Below are 21134 nucleotides of genomic sequence, written 5' to 3'. Positions count from 1 at the left end.
CGACTTAGTTGGGCTTTGAGCCCGTTTCTTGACTAAAGGCCAAGCTTTTCCCTGGTCAGAGACTCAGTTCACCCGCACCGTTTCGAGAAAGGGTCGGGTTTAGCCTCCAAATTCCTAAATCCTAGTAAACCCCTTCGCTCTCACTGAGCAGCCCCAATTTATTTGCGGCCACCACCACCACTACCACAAGCTCTGCTTAGCGATGGCAGAAAAGAAGCGGAAAGAGAGGGCCGGAGGCGGCGAATCCAGAACGAACAAAAAGTTCAAAAAGCATTCAAACTCCAAAGGCCTAACCAAGAAAAGCAAGGATAAATCCAATATGAGAAGGAAGAGAACAGGTCCTCGCTTGCCTTCTGCGCTGCGAACGGAGCTCGACCGCCTGAACGCTAGAATTTCAGCCAACAGCGATGACGAGATCAATTCGGATGTGGAAAAGGATGTTTATGAGTACGAGGAAGAAGTGCCCCAAGAAGAGTCCCGGAAGAACCGCCGCTTCGACCCTGTCGAGAACTATGAATACGAGCTTCCTGAGGATTTTGAGGTTCGCTTCTCACTTTTTAGCTCGTTAAGTGAATTTTCTTTCATTTTTTTTCATAATAAATTTCTAATGTTCTAGAGTTTATTATATGTTCTTAATTTGAAAACACTTTGTAATTCTGAACTTTAGGGTTTTTGTATTCTATCATTTGCTCAATTTTCGAATTTTATTATTATTATTTTTTAAAATATAGATCTTCTAAATGAAGCTATATTGATTGAAGCTTGAAGTGAAATTGAGTTTGAATCATGTTAAGGAGCTATAGTTTAATTTGAATATCAAGCTGCTAATTGTTGCTTGGGGCAATAACTCTGCAATGATTTCCACGATTTGATGAAATTATGAGCAATGGCATATATGATTCTGTGGTCTCTAGGAAGTATTTCGATAAATTTAGTGGTTATCGCACATCTCACAGTCTTCTTCTTATTATTTCTAGGATATCATCGTATCTTGCATCCTAAATTCTAGTTCCTTATGTTTGTTAATACTTTAATTTTCTCATGTAGGATGAAAATGTGTCATCGGATGATGATGATGATGACAATGACGACGACTTTGATGTTGGTGGAAATGAGGGGAATCTGATTGAAGATCTTGATGATAGTGATGGGGTTGAAGAGGAAGATGATGGAAGGCACTTGAGGATGTTGCAAGGAATCACTGGAATGTCAAATGATGCCTTTGAAGGTAAGACTTTGTGGAATATACATTGTCGAATAAGTATGAGGTTCACTGATAAACCAAGTTCATTGACTTATGTGTGCTTTTTAATGGTTGTAGGGCTCTAACAGACAGAATAAGCATCTTGGTCATCTTATTAATTAATTATCCTATCTTTTCTTGGTATCTCTATATAAGTTTCTAACAACTTTGTTGTTTGAGAAGTTGAATTAAATGTCCTCAACAATATGGCTGATATCTGTCTGACACAGGACTTAGCACCTGTGTTTTATGTGAAAATTCTTGTCTACTCGACATAGTCATCAATCTGAAACTTATATTTGTTTATAACAGTTCTTACATACATGTGATATTTCACATGAATTGCAATGGGTAAACATGCCATCCTTAATTGAAAAATGAGAAAATTTTTTGGATCTATTCATGTGGGCATTGGAAAGTTACCTTATACTATTAAGTTGATATGTTTGGTCTCAAATTTTTGACAATGTAGGCAAGAAAAAGAAAAATAATGTGGTTATATCTGAGGCACATCCTGAGTCAGAATACAATCCTACTCGTGATGTTCTGGAGGGTGATGGCCACATTACAGTTCAAGATCTTTTGGAGCCTATTCAAGGAAAACCTGGATATAGCAAACTTAGAAAAAGAGTGCAATACATGGACAGAAAGTCAACATCTATTCAAGCTCCGCTTCCAAAGGCAGATAGAGAGAAGTTGGAGAGGATGGCAGTGTATGAACATTCAAAGAAAGATATTACTAAGTGGGAACACTTGGTCAAAAGGAATAGAGAAGCTCCTACTATTTTTTTTGGTGAAGATGTAGACTTGGGGTTTTCAACTGTAGGGGCAATAGCTTCTGAATTTGAGCCTAGAACTGAGTTTGAGAAGAAAATTGCTTCTTTGGTTTATGATGACAAAGTTATTGAAGCTCACAAAGCAGATGGTTCCAAGCTTCTGGAACTAAATAAGGTATGGGCATTTTTGACTGACCTTGTTGACTAAACCTGGCATTTGTTATTTTTATAGGTTTGCAAGATGCCTGCCTCTCCTTCTGGTCATAAACTTTCTATAGCCAAACAAACTATTTCTTCTTGCTAAGTAAATTTTCCCTTATATTTGTGATGATTTTCAGTTTGATCTTTTGATTAAAACATATTGAATACACTAAATTACTGCATTTCTGGACAAGACATAGTTAAATTAGTTTACAACCATTGTCAGATTTTTGAAGATTCTAAGATATAGTCCAGTGCAATTACACATCATTGATCCAACTGAATTAATATGACCATTTAATGTTTGATTGCCGTTATTAAGTTTTATTTTTCGGTGGAATTTGGACTCAACTTTTTTTCCTTTCAGATGTTAGCATGTTTTTATGCTTTATAGAATTTTCAGAAATATGTGTTGCCATCAGGGTTTTTCTATCAGAGAGCTTATAGGTTTTGGCTCTGACAAGTTTGGACTATAATGTTGAAGAAGTCTTGAAATCAACTGATATCATAATTTTCTATATGCATGAAAGGAATTTGTCATATGAGGAGCAAACATTAATATAGGTTGCATTTTGATTTTGCATATTTTTATTTTATAGCTTGTCATTCTCTAACTTTTTCTATTGATATATAAATAAAATCAACGGGATCTTTTAATATGTTATGCTTCTGCAATGGTCTCTGTTCAATTGCAGATAATATTATGTGCAACTGTTGGTCTGTCATTGCTTAAAATTCAGTTGTTAAGATCTTCAAGATTATTTGAGTGTCTCTGGTCTTCATTGATGCTTGGCAGATATCTGCAGAAGATTACATGAAGCACCGAAATCACATTGCTAAAATGCGCAGCCTTCTTTTCCATCATGAAATGAAGAGAAAACGCGTAAAAAAGATCAAGTCCAAAACCTATCATCGTTTAAAAAATAAGGACAAACTTAAAGCAGCTTCTGCAGAAATGCTGATGGATCCTGAGGCAGCCAAAGAGCAGGCTAGGAAGCAAGAGTTCAAACGGGCTGAGGTAATCCATCATCTTTCTTGATTTTCATTAATATTCTGTTCTTCAAATGATATTAGTTCATCTGTGTTTACCTAAAAATAAAGTAAAAAATTTGGAATCTTGATTTTTCTCTCTATTACATGACGATGCAGGAGCGAATGACTTTGAAGCACAAAAATAAGTCGAAGTGGGCAAGGCGTATTTTAGAGCGTGGTTTGAATGCCCAGGATGAAGGTACTCGAGCAGCTATGGCTGAACAGCTTCACCATCATGCTCTTTTGACAAGAAAAATAAACACTGTGAAGGACAGTAGTAGTAGCAGCAGTGATAGCAGTAGTGATGAGGATGATGAGGGTTCAGACCAGGATAGGGCATCAGAGTTGCTAGAAAAAGCAAAAGAGAAGACATTGAAAGTATTAGAAGACGATGAGGAAGTGCCTAACTCTGGAGTGCTTTCTTTACCTTTCATGGTATGCTTTGCTTCAATTTTTCCTTTGGACTGTTGAAAGACTTACTCATAAGTTGTATTTGCTTATTTTCTTCTGATATATTGTGCGTCATTTGTTATGTATTAGGTTCGTGGAATGAAGAAAAGAAAGGAAGAAGCTATTGAAGAAGCTAAGCTTGCTCTTCAGGAGTACGAGCAATTAGAGGGGACAGTTGGTGCTGTAAATTTAAAACCAGCCACTGCAAGTGGTAGAAGGGTCTTTGGCATGGCTAATAATGAAGCTTCAGAATCTAACAATAAGATCAAAACTGATAATAAGAAGATGAAAATGGATAATTATTATGGTAATAGTGATAGTGAAGATGATTTGGAAGCCAAAGAGAATCTTAACATTACGGGTGGCAGAAAAAATGATGTTGAGAAGGATGCTGGCCCTAATTGTGTTCATAAAGAAGCTGCTGATGTTCGTCAGGATTCTGTATTCAAGGTAATGTGGCTTCTGATTTTGTTGTGGCCTTCCATTTTCATATCTTTTACTCTTGAGGGTGATAGATATTACTTTTTTTGCGGTACACAGAATTTTGATGACATTGTTAGAGACCCAGGCCCAAAAACAACATATGAAGTTGCTATTTTTACCTCAGACTCGTGGAGAAAGGTTATACTTTGCTATCATTTTTTGTAACGTTCTTAAATGCAGAGGAAGCTGGTCTTATGTGCTAACTGGTGCGTATGCAATGGCAGATGAAAAGTGAGAATGGAGTGGATGCAAATGTCAAAAAGTCACAAGAAATCAAGGAACCTATTGTGCAGAATCAAGACTTGAAGGTTTGATCTCTTTGCTACTGTTAATTATGCTCTACCTTTTGTGTGTTTGGGCAGCTCCTTATTGTCCTGTTTCTTTTCTTGGAAACTCTGAAGGAGGGAGAAGAGGAAAGTGATTCAGATAGCGAAGAACAAATGGTGGATGGGATTTTGTCCACAGGCCCCAAAGACTCATATGAACTTCCTTCTCAATCGGAGCTCATTCGACATGCTTTTGCTGGGGATGATGTGGAAGAAGAATTTGAGAAGGATAAACAGGAGATCTTGAATGATGAAAATCCTGAACCTGATAAACCTGTTTTGCTCCCTGGTTGGGGCCAGTGGACTCATATACAGCATAAAAAAGGTTTGCCTTCGTGGATGCTTAAAGAACATGACGATGCAAAGCGGAAGAGGGAAGAAACTCTTAAGAAAAGGAAGGATGCACATCTCAAACATGTCATCATCTCTGAGAAGTTGGATAAAAAGGTAAGTGGTTTGGTTTTGTTAATCAACTTCCATCTCAGCATATGTTGAGGTGATTTAAACTGGGACATTAAAGGTTAAGAGTTGTGTGCCAGAAAATTCCAATATTTGTGAAATTGATTTTTTTTTTTTGAGAAAAATTTATTATTGTCATCAATTATTCTTGAAGATAAAAATAAACTGTGTTGTCAACATGTCATACTAGTAAATATATTTGATTTTTTGTCAAATGAGCCAATTCTTTGTTAGTGTGCATTCATTAAGGAACATGCATGACAAAGTGTTTCTCATTCTGGTATAGGGACATCCAATTGCACTCTGTTTCCCTATCTACATAGTCTAATTGCACTCTTTCTTGTGGTTAAGTGGTTCTCTTTCTTAATCTCTCTGTATTTGTATTTGACAGGCTGAGAAATTGCAAACAAAAACTTTGCCATATCCTTTCACATCCAAGGAACTTTTTGAACAGAGTGTGCGCATGCCCATTGGGTCTGAATTTAACCCAGAGACAGCAATCAGAGCTCTTAATCGGCCAGATGTAAGTTATTCAATCTTTTCAAAATTAATAGTCCTCAAAACCTCATATTTTCCTTTGGGGGGGTGGGGGTGCGTGTGTAAGTTTTTCATGTGATGAAAGAGAGGAGATTTGTGAAATATGGTTTGGCATTGACTTGGGAAGCTATTTCCATTGTTCCCCTTCTCTCCTTTTTTCCCATTTAATTCTCCCTGCTCCCCTTATGTATTCCTTGCAGCATAATGGCTTGATCGTGTTTCCCAATTTTTTATCCACTCACCTTGCTTGTGTTTGTGCAGGTGGTGAAGAAACCTGGTGTAATTATAAAACCAATCAAATTTGAGGAAGTGCATCAGCATGAAAAACCAGAGGATCACAAACGGAGTGGGCAAAAACGAAAGCCAAATAGAAGCAAAGGTGCTGTAGGCAAGATGAAGAAACAATAGAGACACGGCGGCTAAATCTCATCTATCCCGAAATTGCTTTCTCTTGTACACTTATAATTCATCTCCTTCTAAAGGATTGGTGTTTGAAGCATAAAGAATGAAGAGTTACGTTACTTGTAATTGACGGAGTTTAGGCATAAGCTTGTAGAGCTAGAGCATTAGGTGATTTGAGATAGGCGGGAGAGTGATAATTTGAGAGGTTTTTGGTAGAAGTTTTGTGTAAGTTCTCCATGTTTAGTGATGCAAGGAAACAAAACAAAATTTTTTTTCCAAGGCAGAGGTAATTAAGCCACTAATGAAGTGTATCAGAAGCAGTTGTATTATCTATATTTCCGCCTTGCAGCTTGAAAAATCAGCTGTGTGTTGAACCTAGCGAAATGAACGAAGGATGATTTAAGGTTTCTTGACCATTATCTTGTCAATTAAAATTCAGTCATTGAGTTTACTTCAATACCTGATCCGGAGTGAGTGAATTAAAAATCAGTTGTCATTGTTCTTTTATTTTTTAATTTTTTTATTCGACTTATTAAATTTAGCTTTTGATATTAATAATTAGCATAAATGAATTGACATTAGTAATTTGTATGAATGACTGAAATGACATGTTTTTTCAGCTCCACCCGTGAGATAGAACTTAGTTGTACTAGTGCCACTACGAAAGGCCCAAGCGTACTAATGTTGTGTAGCGCCGGCAAGGTTAATCCGCCTCCGCACTTCACCCGCTAATTTATAATTCAAATTTATAACTTATAAAGAATACTGTGGGTCTTGTTTGTGAACAGAACAGCCATGAATTCTCTCTGATTGCCTTCCATTTTGCAAAAACGATAAAGAAGAGGAAAAATGCTGCACGAGCTCTTACTAGCTCTTGTTGGTTACACCGGAGATCTCATAATCGACGAGCGAGAACACCATAAATCTCTTGGCCTTCACTTATCTCCCGACGCCCCCATCTCCGACCAGCGCTCCTTCAAGCTTGCTTCCGATATTTCCTTCATCGACTCCAGCGAAAGGTCTTTTTTAAAAAGAATATTTTCAATTTTCAATTTTCGTAAATATCTAAACTCCACCCCCCACCACCCCCCCTTTTTCCATTCTATTTCTAGGGTTTTTTTTTTTTTACAATTGCTACTGTTTCAGGGATCTTATCGAGAGGCTAATTACATTGGGGTTTTATTACCGAGAGCTCGATCGCTTCGCCACAAAATCCCGGAATTTAAGCTGGATAAGGTCCGCTGATGTTTCTCCTTTGGAGAGAGCCGCTGGGTTGTCCAAACCTAAGACCGAGAAGCCAAGCGTTTATCGCAGAGCCATTGCTAATGGGCTGGTGGAAATACTCTCTGTCTATAGGTCTGCTGTTCTTCAAATCGAGCAGAAATTATTGTCGGAAACCATGCCCATTTTGGCAACTGTCACTCAGGGCCTCAATAAGGTTTCTTCTTAAGCACATGGCATCACAGATTTAATTTCCTCGTGGGCCCTTATTTTTAGTTTATAATTTTTTGGGGTTGCAGTTCTTTGTTATTTTGCCACCTTTGTACGAGCTTATTCTAGAGATCGAGCGTGATGATATACGTGGAGGACAGCTTCTTAACCTTTTACACAAACGCTGCCACTGTGGGGTGCCTGAATTGCAGGCCTGCATTCAAAGGTATTCACTTTTGTTTCTTACACTCTTTCTTTCTTCTTCTTCTTCTTTGAAGAAAAAACAAAATGCATATAATTAGTCTCCATCTGTATAAATATGACAAATTGTTTTCTGAACCATAATACTCTATCCTTTATGTACCTTTATGCGTCTTGAGTGAAAATTCCTACTGTAATTAAGAAAAGGTTTTATTACATGCTTCAATATGCTCATAATTAATTGAGATTAAAGCAATGAATATGGTCCAATTTTTTATTATGCTTATTTTTCAGTGTTCATGTAAATGCTTGTGAATGGCTGGGACAATGTTTATGCCTGGTTTTTTAGGGTCTCTTCAAATGTGGTTGTACTTGTGTGTTGATTGGTCTAAAGATGCCAGGACCTTTCTAATCAGCTTGCTGATTCTTGAACCATAGGCTTCTTTGGCATGGTCATCAAGTGTTGTATAACCAACTTGCATCATGGATGGTTTATGGGATTCTTCAAGACCAGCATGGAGAATTTTTCATTAGAAGGTAGGGACTAAAAGAGTTTTGTACCCTTTTGATTCAAAATATGTATTTCTTTTTAGATCTTTAAATCTTATGATTGTTTTTTGGAACTTAAACATCTTTTAATTCTTTGATTTCATAATTCTTGCATAGATATTCTCTTTGGTTTATGTTACTTTGCACGTTTGAAACTGGTTTGATAATCATAATACTTTTCAGGCAGGAAGATAGAGATGTCGACTATGGCTCATCTATCTCGGATATGTCCGAAAAGTTGGCACGCTTGTCAACTGATGATTCATCTTTAATGGATTGGCACTTGGGCTTTCATATTTTCCTGGTATTTTGGAGCTGTCTCTTGCATTTTCTTTGTTATCACATATAAGCAAACTTCTGTTCATTGTTTTAGCTTAAATGAATAATAAACTAGTTGGAATGGGTAAACATAATTCAATGGGTTTGTGGTCAATTGTCATACTTTAAAGCATCACTGTTCTGCTGGAGTCATAAAGTTGGACAACACCATTGTCTTTATGAGAGCAACATTAACAGTTGCAGAATGAGATCTGACATGCCTGATGCAATCACATATGAGCATTTGCTTAGCAAATTGTTATTAAGGTAGGAGATGTCACTCACTTTTATTTGGATTTTTTGCTGAAGACATTAGTTTGCATAGATAAATAGCATTGCCACTGGTTTTTTCGAATAAGCAATAATTAAGGGATTTGTTGGTGGATTTCCTTGTTAGGTTAAATATGCATGTCGACGAACATGTACTATATATTTAATTATTACTAGTATCTATACATACTTTTGTTATTTACGGAGCTGTTACTATGAACTATAAGTTAACTGGAAGGAAACCTGGAAATGAATCTCTAAATAAAAAGGATTTGATAGATACTTCTTTCAAAATGTTCTTAGTTTTGTTGCTGTTGCAAGCTATTTATACTTTTACTCTTGTTTTGTAGGATATGCTCCCTGAGTACATCCCTATGCATGTTGCAGAGTCGATTCTTTTTGCTGGTAAAGCCGTCAGGGTTCTCCGAAACCCAAGCCCTGCCTTTCAATTTCAGGATGCTCTGCGTAATCAGCAGATAAAAAAAGGCTCTCAAAAGGTTCAAGGATCTTCTGGGCGTGTTCCCTTCCATAAGGAGCCTTTCCTGGATATAAAAATGATTGGAGAAGAATTGCTTCCACAATCTGAGGCTGATAAGATTGAAACTATGCTTCAAGATCTAAAGGTTTTCTTCTACAGTTATGTAGTAGTTTATCTACTTATATGCCTTTAAATGATAGAAAGCCTTTATTCATCGTGCATCTGTTATATGTAGGAATCATCAGAATTTCACAAAAGGTCATTTGAATGCTCAGTTGACTCTATCCGGGCTGTTGCAGCTAGTCATCTTTGGCAGGTGCTGTTGTCAAACTTGGTACCTGATATATTTGAAGCTTGTATATACTTAATTTGCTCTATTTCTGCAGCTTGTGGTTGTACGTGCCGACTTGAATGGTCACCTGAAGGCTCTAAAAGACTATTTTCTTTTGGCGAAAGGAGACTTTTTCCAGGTACAGAATGTATAGGATCTACGGCCTTTGCCAAAAAGAAAGGGGGTAGAGAAAAGGGAAATGCTTCCTTTAGGTTCTGTGTCCTAGTCTTCACAGTTTTATTTTTTCCTTTTTAACTAAATTAAATGATTTTATTTCCTCAAATCTTGGCTCATAGTTCAATTACAGTCTAATGCTTAGCTTACAGTAGATGTGCAGCAAACACTAATTGCATTTCAACATCATGCTGAGAATTTTGACTTTATTCTTGCAAACACTTAACATGTTTTATTAAATATTTATTATGATTCCAGTGCTTTCTTGAGGAGAGCCGGCACTTAATGCGCCTGCCACCTCGCCAGTCAACTGCTGAAGCTGATCTTATGGTTCCATTTCAGCTGGTATGAGATTATTTCTAATAACTTCTTGTTTGAAACCAATACACACATATATATATATATATATATATATATATATATATATATAATAATAATATAAANACATATATATATATATATATATATATATATATATATATTATAATAATAAATGTAAACATACTTTTTAAACATGAGTCTTAGCTTGTTGAGGTTTCAGATTGAATAGCTGTTTGTATGAATTCCTTGCTATACTTGCATTGCAGGCAGCCATAAAGACCATTAGTGAGGAAGACAAATACTTTTCTCTAGTATCTTTGCGGTAAGACTCTAGTCATTTTGCCATCAGTGATGCCAAAAGATATGTTCTTAATTATCTTTCCATCAATCAGGATGCCTTCATTTGGGATCACAGTCAAATCCTCTCAAGTAGATTTACCAAATACAAAAACATATACTGATGGAAGTTCAGGTGCTGTACTGTCAAGTACTTCTTCAGAGACATCACTTGATGGTTGGGATGGTATTGCCCTTGAATATTCTGTTGATTGGCCCTTACAGCTGTTCTTTACCCAAGAAGTGCTCTCCAAGTAAGTTTCTATTGCTTCATGGATACCTTATATCTTTCTTATTACCAAATTTTCTTTAGGCAAGAAGCAGTCTTTTGAAATAAGAAATGATAACTGCGTAAGGAAGTCATAGGGTTAGCTTATATGGTTAAAAGACTTTATATTACATTTGTCAATCATAATTGTGTTCCAGGTACCGTAGAATTTTCCAGTACCTGCTGAGGCTCAAACGAACACAAATGGAATTGGAGAAATCCTGGGCGTCTGTCATGCATCAGGATCACACAGATTTTGCCAAACACCGCAATGACCGGATGAACTGCTCAATATCTCAGCCACGGCGGCAGCGTTGTAGACCAATGTGGCATGTTAGAGAGCATATGGCATTTTTAATCAGAAATCTTCAATTTTATATCCAGGTCCTTGATTCTATAGAATTCAAATCATGTGTCTTTGCAAAATTTTTCCAGAGATTTTTCTAGCAAAGCAAGCAAGGGCTTTTATGACGAATGCTAGGCAATTTGATAGAGTTGTCCATTTAAAGGCTTGTATATGTGCTACATCCTTCATTTAAAATTTGTAGTTAAACTTTACACCTTTGATTATGATCTAGTCTATGGTTTTATGGGTAGCTGAAATGGTATTGGGCTTTAGATCTTCATTAGGGTGCTTGCCACTTTTAAGTTTTCAAGTTAGCAACACCTGTTGCAGTTACTGCATGTATCTTGACACAATATTGGCATAATCATGAAAACGCCATTAGCGTCCTGTATGGTTAGTTTGTAACTTGTCCATTGAGGTATTGGCCAATATTCTGGTGCAAGTTTCTGATCAAGATTCATATTGAAAAGTAGGGAATAGTATCATAAGATGCAAAGTCTTTGATGACAGCTTCAGTGTTGCATCATAGGCAGAAAAATAACCTCTACACCAATGAATAACTTTAAGCATCAATTTCATGGATTCTAGTGAAAACAAGTTGAGACAAAAGTTACTGGGAACGGAAATCAGATATCGCCAGTTCTGAAAGATTCTACATAGTTTGACCAGACAAATGCTGATATAGATTCCTTTCGAGTTTTATAATAATGTTCTTAAATGACATTGAGAATTAGATACCTAATATTTTGATATCAGTCTTGTTTATTCTCACTCGTTGAATGCAGATGTGTTCTTTTCTTTATGTATTTATATTTTATGCATTTCATGAGTCCTTCATAATTGAGATTTTATCTTTTCTGTTTTAGGTTGATGTGATAGAATCTCAATGGAATGTTTTGCAATCTCACATTCAAGATTCTCATGATTTCACTGAACTTGTGGGTTTCCATCAAGAGTAAGTAGGATGAGTTCATTGCACTAGCATCCTTCTGAATTTTCAAATACTATATTAGACTGTAAATTATCTGTTAAGTTTTTTTTTTTTTTTTTATGAATTATTTCTTAAGATTTTACTTGCTAATATACATAGAATCACAAACATTGTAAATATTGAATCATTATTGCTTGTTACTATTTATAAGGACTTGATTTAGGTGAATTTCATACAAATCAACTCAAAGTATGTTTTGGTTCACTAATGTAGATATCATAGAAATCATGCCATATTATTGCATAGAATTTGTCGACGTAGAATGAGTTTATGCATAGCACATTTGGTGTTTTTCTATTATTTCTTTTGGTTTATCTTGCCAAACATCGATGATATGCTGAAGGTGTACATGTGCTTAACATTGTTACAGGTATTTATCGGCTTTAATTTCTCAGTCCTTCTTGGACATTGGCTCTGTGTCAAGGATATTGGACAGCATCATGACGGTTTGCCTGCAGTTCTGCTGGAATATTGAGAACCAAGAAAGCAGTCAAAACACATCTGAACTAGAACGTATAACCGAGGTAGCATCTCTTACTTGTTCATGTAGGTAGCACAAGCGGAAGTATTTTGAAGTAGTGAATATGATGGATATGTTCCTTTAATTTTTCAGATGTTGGTTCAAACTTGCAACTTAAGCTTAGTTGGTTTGTGACAATTTGCCTTGGATTTTTAACACTTCAATTTAGGACCAGGTCAAATCTCCAAAAAAGGGAAAAATAAATAGATAGGTTAATTCTCTCTTTGGAGACTTTGTCAAGTGTAAAGAAACAAGTTGGTTGGCTTGCCACTTGCTATTAATAGTGGGACCAGACCTCCATCTCTGCATCTTTCAGAAGCTGTTATTCTCCTCATTTCAGCTAGATATTTTTTAATTAACTTATGCTTAGCAATTCTCTTATTCATTCATGTCACAAGTTGCACAGCCCTGTATTTTAAAGACACTGTTCTTAACCTTTTCCAGGAATTTAACAAGAAATCAAACTCGTTATATACCATATTGCGCAGTAGCAGGCTTGCTGGGAGTCAGCGAGCTCCATTTCTGAGACGTTTCCTTTTGCGAATGAATTTTAATTCCTTCTTTGAGGTAATCTCCGTATGCTTATGCTACAGTCTTCCAGATACTCAAAAGTTTAGCTCATATAATTTTCTTACATGCTGTTTCCTTGTACTAATAGGCAACTGCAAGGGGTGTGCTGAATGTTGTCAGACCACGCCCATCGCTTCCTGTTTTAAATCAGCGATAGCATTTGATTATATGAAATTTCTGAAGTAGCTTGTCTGATTCTTATTTGAGTGTTCCTTGTGGTGCTGCTGTCTCCTTTCATGTTTGTTTGTGGGAGGATGGTGCTTTACTACCTAGACTGAGGGGCATGCTTGTTTTCAGCTTTATGAATGCCCATTAACCATCTCAAATCAGTTACTAGTGCATAAGTTATCTGACTTGGAGTTTGCTGCTTGCTCCTTGTTGACCTTTGAGTAACCATCTCTGGGAAGTTAGATGTCATTGTGGGAAGCGGGCTCGAGGGTGCAGTTTATTCTCAGCGGTAAGCAAGCCCTTGGGCAGATAAGCCACTGCTTGCTAGGTAACTGGAGTTTACGAGACCTGTGCTTGGCTTTGACTGGCTACCCTTTTGTGATAAGGTGGTGCATTGACGGTTGGTTTCATTCTTTTTCTTTTTTTTTTGTGGGAGTGAGATTTTTAGTTTTATTTATTTATTTTTGTGTAAATGCAATGTATATGGGTTGTAGACTATATATTATGTAATGTAATATAATATAAGTGCATAAATTTTCTTAAGATTAATGGCTATCAAGCTTGTTTTTGCATTTCTAAAAGTGGAAGGAGTTATACTGTACATGATCTTGCACGCTCCTAGCTCACTTGTATAATATTTGGAGTCGATATTCTCCTTATTCCTTAATGTTATAAAGGTGGCAGTCTACATTATCCGATTCCATCCAATTTCTACCCGTTTAAATTCTTATTTCTTGCCTGCCAAAATTAATTGGATAGAACATGATTTGGCCTATAGCAACATAATTGCCTTCTTTTCTAGTACTAATGTTAATCAGCCTTTTAAGCATTTAAATTTAACAACAAAATAAAACGGTGGAGGAACACTACTCTCACGATGCTGCTTTTCTGTATAATTAATTATTAATTGGGCATGTGTTAATTTTCTAATTCCATTTTCATAGTTTAAAACTTTTATCGTTAATGCAACAATAATATTTTTATAATAAATTAATTAAAAAAGATTTTTTATAATACTGTTTAACTTTCAAAGTAAAAATTGGTGGCTGACTCCCAGTCACATAAGCATGCATGCATGTTAAAAATTTCAGTTGCATTTATGTACAATTCGGAAAATTGGAAAGAAAGAATAGAGAAGAAAGAATAGAATATAATGACAGCCTTGAACCAGAAAAAAAAAACCTTCTATTTACATTTAGAGCTCCTCAAACCCTTCCTCATCCCCATCTTCCTCGACCCTCTGAAGCTCTCTCCTCCAAGTTTCCATCTTTTCAAGAGGCAAATACATCATTCGTAAGTACATCAGTTAACCTCAAACCATTAATGTAATTAATAACTCATTGGAAGATGTTCAACATATTAATCAGAAACCCCATTCTAGGAAAGGCCTCTTATGACTTGTTAGAGGCAAATGTATACACTGACAAAAATATTATAGTAATATATATTTTGAACAATTATATCCCATTCTGTGTGTTTTTGCAGTATCCATTACTTGCTGCTACCCAAATGGAATCTTTGATTTCTTAAAAGATCTAGCCATCTAATCAGATTGCTCTAAAGGTCAAGGCATTTATCCCTGGTTTGAATCCAAATGCATGTGTCGTACAATTATAAACTTAACGAGAATTGCGATCCTATGATGAATAAAGTGCTAAGAATAACAAAATCCATGGAATCAGTTAGGGGAGCTAGATGATTACGAAAGAGATGAAATTTTCAAATTTGAAAGGTCCTAAGAGATAGAATACTTTCTGTTCTACGGAATGAATTTTATGATTAATACTAAAAATGTGAATGCACATGTGGACTCCGTAGAAAATGATTGTGAGGAATGAAATGACCCCTTCCTCAGCATGTTAAACTAATGCACTGTGATGATGCTTTACAAGTTGGACCAGAAACAAGTGGTTGCACCTGATCATCAGAAAACCGCAATTGTTCTGCAACAAATAGTACGTTCCCGTAATCTCTTGGTACTACTTCCTTTCCCAAACTTTTAGCGATTTCATTGTAGCTAATTATCTCCACATTGAAACCGTTGCTCATAAAAAGATTGCCCATCCATTTCTCTGTACTAGACTGCAAACACGAAGACCAGCCAACAGCGCATGTGTTCCTTAAAGAAAAGCAATTTAAGTAAGAATAAATACAGATATGAATATACAACAAACTTACCCTGGTACCAAGTTCAGTTTCTGCCAACCATGCAGGCAATTCTCCCAAGAAGAGACACCCATTCATAGCCATACCACTGACGAGGAATAAGATCTCTTCAAAACTTGCCAGAGTCATCACAGGTAGTCCCTACCAAAAACATGAAAGAAAAGAAAAATTCCATCAGAAAGTTATGCCTTAGAGAGTTTCAGCTGACAAGCATCGCAAACGGGAGAAAACCTTTATCACCTGGATAGCCCATATACTTGGATGATGACCATTGAAGCCTTTCATGCGCAAAGTCTCTTGAATATTAGAGGATTCCAATGGAACATGAAGATACAAACAACTTCTTGGGATCTTAGCCCCAACACCTAATTTGTTCAAGAACATTCTCTCAGAACAAGTTGAACTACTTGTCTAAACCAAATCCAACCACATGCAAGAAATTTAGATTGTCATAATCCAAGACATATAAATTTCAAAATAAATGGAAAATGGATCGTTTGTTCTGTTTTTTTTTTTAAATATACAATGAACTATGACAACATTAGTCCAACAGTTAGGCACCTTTAAGCTTTTCAGCCGCCTTTTGGAATACCCTTTCAGGGGATATATCAAATATGATGGTTGAGCTAGGCCAGTTAAGCCTATATGGCCGAGTGTCCATTCCATCTGATAATAGAACAACCTGCATTTTATTAGTAAGGAAGTTAATATTCTTATGCAATTGGGGTAATACCATATAATTCAAAATTAAGCTTAGTGAAAACACCTGTTTAAGCCCGTCCATGTGGTTAACCGCACGAAGCAACTTATCATCTATGAACTTGATTGCAATGCAATAATGTTGTAATCGCTTCTTCAAATCTATCCGAGTGTGAGATGGAACTTGAGCAAAGCACCCCGCATATAAATCCACAAAAAGAGGCTCTGAATATAAATATAAAATAAAAATGATTATTAGACTTAGTAGCTACTTTCAGAAAATGAAAGGCGATCGAAAAGACAGAAAATTAGAGAATTGGGATTTTGCTTGCCTGGTCGGTGTGTCTCGTGAAAACGGAGAGAAGCTGAATCCATGGCTGATTGGAGTAATGGGTCGTTATCATCGCTGAGTTTAGCTCTAAATAACCAACCATTTCTCTTCTTCTTGGTGTTAAGAGGGAACGGCAGAGATGGGGGCACGATTGCAGTAGGTGGCGGTGGCGAACATGCAAATCTCAGTAAACATTCCATATAGGCTTTTGCCGTTTTCGGATGTACTTCAGGGTTTATCGATTTGAACTATAGCGATTTGGAGGAGTTTCATTATCCCCTGGCTTCAACAGTCACCGTAAGGAGCGCAAAGCAGGGCTCGGTCCGTGTAGAACATGCCTCGTTTATCCTAGTACTATGGTAACCATTTTTTATTTCTTTTTCCTCTTTTTTTTTTTTTTAAATAAAATTTTATATTATCAATGTATCAAATATAAACTTCATATTTGTTTAAATATAACTTTTTCACATAAAAAAGTACCTGCAATCAAATAATCAAACTATATAATATAATTTTTCAATTGATGTGATTTTTTTTATAATTGAAACATTTTATTTAAAAAAACATAATTTTTTATTTACAATTATTCACTCGAAAAGATATAATTTTTTATTTTAAAAATACACTAATAACATTTTTTCAATAGCTTATTTTTAATTCACGAATTAATATTTTTTCAAATCTCTTCCATTGTTAGAAATTAAGAATCCATACGTGTGCTTAATTTTGTTGGTTGGGTTTTATTTTGAAAGGAGGTCTAGTTCAACTTTTATCATTCAAATACCATCATTAAGCAATTGAAATTTCATTTTAATTGTCTCCACAACTAACTGACCAAGCAAAATACTTATTCCATGATCGAATCACTTCTATTATAATTTGGCTATTTTGCAGTATTATATTTTTTTTTTATTGGACAATCCTTGTTAACTTTGAAGCACAGTTGAGTTTGGCTTAATGCAGATTGTTAGACTTGTTTACATTCTACCAACCCCCAAGGCAAATCTCCAAAATTAGGCACCCTGCCGAAAGATGGGCTGAATTTAAAAGTGTATTAAGACTTGACGAGAAGAGTTGTGAAACGTTGAAAGGTAGTGGACAACATGGTAGGTGTAGTTGTTGGAGAAGTATAAAATTACAACCAAAAAGGATCCTTTCATTCCTCCAAAAATAGTTACGATTGATGGCTTTAGAAAATAGCAACCAAAAAAAAGATTAGGGAGCAAGGGTCACACTCACAACAAAAGGCTCTCAGATAGAACACAAGCGACGCTCAGGTCTCAGCACCAACCCACCCCACAATCTCAACGCCCGAAGGCCAGCTTCTTATCTCCACCAGAAAACCTAACCAAAATAATGGATTCCAGTCTCCGTTCTTCCGAAAACCCTGAAACCAAATCAACTGACGAACAAACCCAAACCCAAAATCAACTTGAGATTTTCCCTTCTCAATCCCCATTTGCTACCGCTTCTCTATCTTTCTCTTCCTTGCCCACAACTCTGCCTACCCATTTCTTCACTCATCCTAAAATCTCATCTCTGTTCTCTTCTCAATCACCCGATAAAGTTAAAGTTCCAACGCAAGCTTCCTCTCTTTCCCATCTCTCTCTTTCTTCAACTTCCCCTTCACCTTCCAAAATCTCCTTCAAATCCACCCTTTCCAACAACCCTCTCCAATCCCCTCTCTCCTTAGGCCCACGCCGCCCTCTCGATCCTTCCAATGGCGCCGCAATTCGTCGAGCTTCCATCGTTTGGTTCCGCAACGACTTACGAGTCCACGACAACGAGTGTCTCAACACGGCCAACAACGAGTCCATGTCGGTCTTGCCAGTTTACTGTTTTGACCCTCGAGATTACGGTAAATCCTCTTCTGGGTTCGATAAAACGGGTCCCTACAGGGCCACATTCTTGATTGAATCGGTTTCGGATCTCCGGAAGAATCTACAAGCGCGAGGGTCGGATCTTGTGGTCCGAATTGGGAAGCCGGAGAGCGTTTTAGTTGAGTTAGCTAAAGCCATTGGGGCTGACGCTATTTATGCTCATAGAGAAGTTTCTCATGATGAAGTTAAGGCTGAGGAAAAGATTGAGGCCGCTATGAAAGAAGAGGGAGTTGAAGTTAAGTACTTTTGGGGAAGTACTTTGTTCCATGTTGATGATTTGCGGTTTAAGTTGGAAGATATGCCTTCGAATTATGGTGGGTTTAGGGAGAAAGTTAAGGCTTTGGAGATAAGGAAGACGATTGAAGCCTTGGACCAAATGAAAGGGATGCCTTCGAGAGGTGATGTGGAGACTGGAGATATTCCTTCATTGACGGATCTCGGGCTTAACCCCAGTGCAACAACGGTTCAGGTTTGAGATTTAGATTTAACTTCTGTGTTTTTCCATATGATGTTCAGTTTGTTTTGTTATGCCTTTCTATATGCTGGATTTGTGCTGTTTGTTACGCAAATTGAGGGAAGATAAATGACTACAGTTGCATAAAGTTCTTGACGAGGATAATAAACCGTGGATGGATTTTAGGCAGTGACTTAGTATTCGATGTTCTAGAGAAGATAAATGTCAAAAGTAATTAGTTTTGCTTGTGTTTCATTTATTTGCACGGGCTAAGATTTTCCTAACTATATGTTTGATCCTATCGCACGCACCATAATGCTAATCTTTTCTTTTATGCCAAATGCTTCTTCATGTTTATGTTAGCATTCTGCTTATAAATAGCAGAAATATTGGGACTACTCACATCTGAAGCATGATTTGATTTGATTGGGCTGTGTAATTAGAATTATCAATTTATGGTGCTCATTAATTAGTGCTTAATGTTTAATTTTGAGACTTTGAAGAAGTTTTGATTTAGGCATTGCAACTAATCAATGCTACTAGATATAAATCAATTAGACTGAATTGAATTAGCAATGTTTGCTGTGTTTTATGGTTGTTTCAGTGATGATTAATAGGAAAGCATATTTAGGACTCATGATAATGTAAATATTCACAATTTATTGTTCGTTTCATGTAGGAAGGTAGGCCATATGTTAATAGTTCTATGGCTGGAGGGGAGACTGAAGCATTGCAGAGGCTTAAAAAGTTTGCAGGTGAGTGTCAAGCACAGCCACACAGGGGGAGCAAGGATGGCAGCCATGATAGCATATATGGTGCAAACTTTTCTTGCAAAATTTCTCCATGGCTAGCCATGGGATGCCTATCTCCTCGTTTCATGTTTGATGAGCTAAAGAAAAATGCAAACAGGTATGCTGTCAAGTATGTGTTTTTCCTTTTACAAATTTTAAATTTTGAGGTTATTATGGATATGGTCCAAAACAGAGTACAATGGAGCAATATGATCCATGACCCCATATAGTGGGAGAAGGTCTTTGGTTTCTGTGTAAACAATTTTTAAGTTATCAGATATTTACTTAGGGTAAAATACGTACACCTCCTAAGTTTTAATTAAAATTTCACAGGGGTCCATTAGTATGAAAAATAGATAGTCCGTTTCAAAAATTATTTTTCGTTTGACACATAAGTCCAACCGTTAGGGTTCCAGTAATATTTCTGTTAATTTGCTGATGTGATAATATTTTTTGGACAACTTTGCCCTTCATTAATTTCAAAAATTACACTATATAAATTATAATTTAAAAAAAAAAAATTCTTATTACAAAAATCTTTTCCCCTTTATTTTTGTTCTCTCAAACGGCCAACCGGTGACACTCTCATCGCCGGCTGGCCAGATCTTTTGCCAGGCTCCTCTGGCATGGGGAGCACTCAGCGGTGCTCTGTAGGCCATGGGTGCTGAGTGCTCCCCACGCCATGGGAGCACCGACCAAGGGAGCCCAATGCTCCCCTGGCTATGGGAGCACCAGGAGTACCGGATCTGGTGCTCCCAAGCCTGGTGAGCATGATCTGGTGCTCCCCAGGTCAAGGGAGCACCAATTTGGTGTTTTTTTGGGAGTTTGGTTGAATCTCCGACCATGGAATGGCCGGTCGGTGTTCGTTGGATGACTTGAAAGAGAAAAGAATGAAAAAAAAAAAAGGTATGTTGAACATTTCATGTTTAAGCATGAACATTATCTAAACGTTTGAGGTTAAGTGTTCATTTTGAAAACTAATGAATCTGCATGTAATTATGGTTAAAAGTTAGGAGTGTGAGTATTTTATCCATTTACTTAATGTTGAATGCATTTTTATGATTGACAGGGCCTTTTCTGCTGCTTCAAATAAAAAAGACGGAGGTAGTGGCTCACCTGATACTGGAATGAACTGGTTGATGTTCGAGTTGTTGTGGAGGGATTTCTTTAGGTAAATATGGCCTTGATTCATCATAGGAGTTTACTTTTCCACTGAGACAATCAAAGATAATATTTCATTGCACGTATTTGTTTGCAGATTCATCACCAAGAAATACAGTTCTACAAAGGTTGGAACTGCTCCTGCCACAGCTTGTACGGGAGCCCTTGCTTAAGCAAAGAATTTGCACTGGTGTTGAGGAGGATAATTGTTCTGGGGTGATGGTTGGCTGTTAGATGGTGGATAGGTTGCTCAAAAGGCAGTTCTCCTTGTTGCACTCTTGCTCTTGTCGCCTAATAAAATGCTTTAATATGGTAAATTTTGTCTCAGTTTTTTGGAGCGTTAGAAACATTGGGGCCGTTTGTCCATTGTTTGATTTATCATCTTTTGAATAACAGGTCTCACAATCATTTGACCATGCCTTTTGATTTGATTTTCGACCCTGAAAACAAAGACTGAAATATTACGAGTTT

General features: G+C 36.8%; 4 protein-coding genes across 5 annotated transcripts; 3 read left to right on the top strand and 1 right to left on the bottom strand.

Annotated features, from left to right (window-relative positions):
* LOC18613576 (U3 small nucleolar RNA-associated protein 14) lies at positions 75-6366 on the top strand. The gene is made up of 11 exons (XM_018114249.1): positions 75-541; positions 1048-1228; positions 1716-2194; positions 3017-3238; positions 3370-3687; positions 3793-4152; positions 4243-4323; positions 4410-4493; positions 4587-4958; positions 5362-5493; positions 5769-6366. Exons 1-11 carry the CDS (start codon positions 203-205, stop codon positions 5913-5915), a joined length of 2715 nt encoding a protein of 904 aa, XP_017969738.1. The 5' UTR covers positions 75-202; the 3' UTR covers positions 5916-6366.
* Positions 6541-13871, top strand: LOC18613575 (gamma-tubulin complex component 4). Of its 2 annotated transcripts, XM_018114272.1 has the most exons (17): positions 6541-6611; positions 6698-6928; positions 7056-7347; positions 7430-7566; positions 7980-8078; positions 8274-8394; positions 9029-9301; positions 9392-9472; positions 9543-9626; positions 9920-10006; positions 10249-10304; positions 10375-10572; positions 10745-10970; positions 11799-11887; positions 12294-12447; positions 12888-13010; positions 13102-13871. In XM_018114272.1, exons 2-17 carry the CDS (start codon positions 6759-6761, stop codon positions 13168-13170), a joined length of 2259 nt encoding a protein of 752 aa, XP_017969761.1. In that variant the 5' UTR covers positions 6541-6611; positions 6698-6758; the 3' UTR covers positions 13171-13871. The 2 variants fall into 2 exon arrangements, with proteins under 2 accessions (XP_017969761.1, XP_017969760.1); XM_018114271.1 differs by lacking the exon at positions 6541-6611 and having other exon boundaries at positions 6651-6928.
* Positions 14238-16737, bottom strand: LOC18613574 (putative S-adenosyl-L-methionine-dependent methyltransferase MAV_4873). The gene is made up of 7 exons (XM_007050884.2): positions 16379-16737; positions 16114-16271; positions 15909-16029; positions 15588-15712; positions 15360-15488; positions 15099-15263; positions 14238-14448 (listed from the first exon to the last, which is right to left on the bottom strand). The coding sequence occupies exons 1-7, from the start codon at positions 16575-16577 to the stop codon at positions 14377-14379; spliced, it is 969 nt and encodes a 322-aa protein (XP_007050946.2). The 5' UTR covers positions 16578-16737; the 3' UTR covers positions 14238-14376.
* On the top strand, positions 17588-21081 carry LOC18613573 (blue-light photoreceptor PHR2). Its single transcript, XM_018113968.1, has 4 exons — positions 17588-18726; positions 19391-19620; positions 20572-20673; positions 20761-21081. Exons 1-4 carry the CDS (start codon positions 17734-17736, stop codon positions 20834-20836), a joined length of 1401 nt encoding a protein of 466 aa, XP_017969457.1. The 5' UTR covers positions 17588-17733; the 3' UTR covers positions 20837-21081.

Source organism: Theobroma cacao, chromosome 1 (genome assembly GCF_000208745.1).
Source record: "Theobroma cacao cultivar B97-61/B2 chromosome 1, Criollo_cocoa_genome_V2, whole genome shotgun sequence".
Classification (NCBI taxonomy): Eukaryota; Viridiplantae; Streptophyta; class Magnoliopsida; order Malvales; family Malvaceae; genus Theobroma; species Theobroma cacao.
The sequence above is the reverse complement of the archived record's forward strand: the minus strand, read 5'-3'. Positions and strand labels throughout refer to the sequence as shown.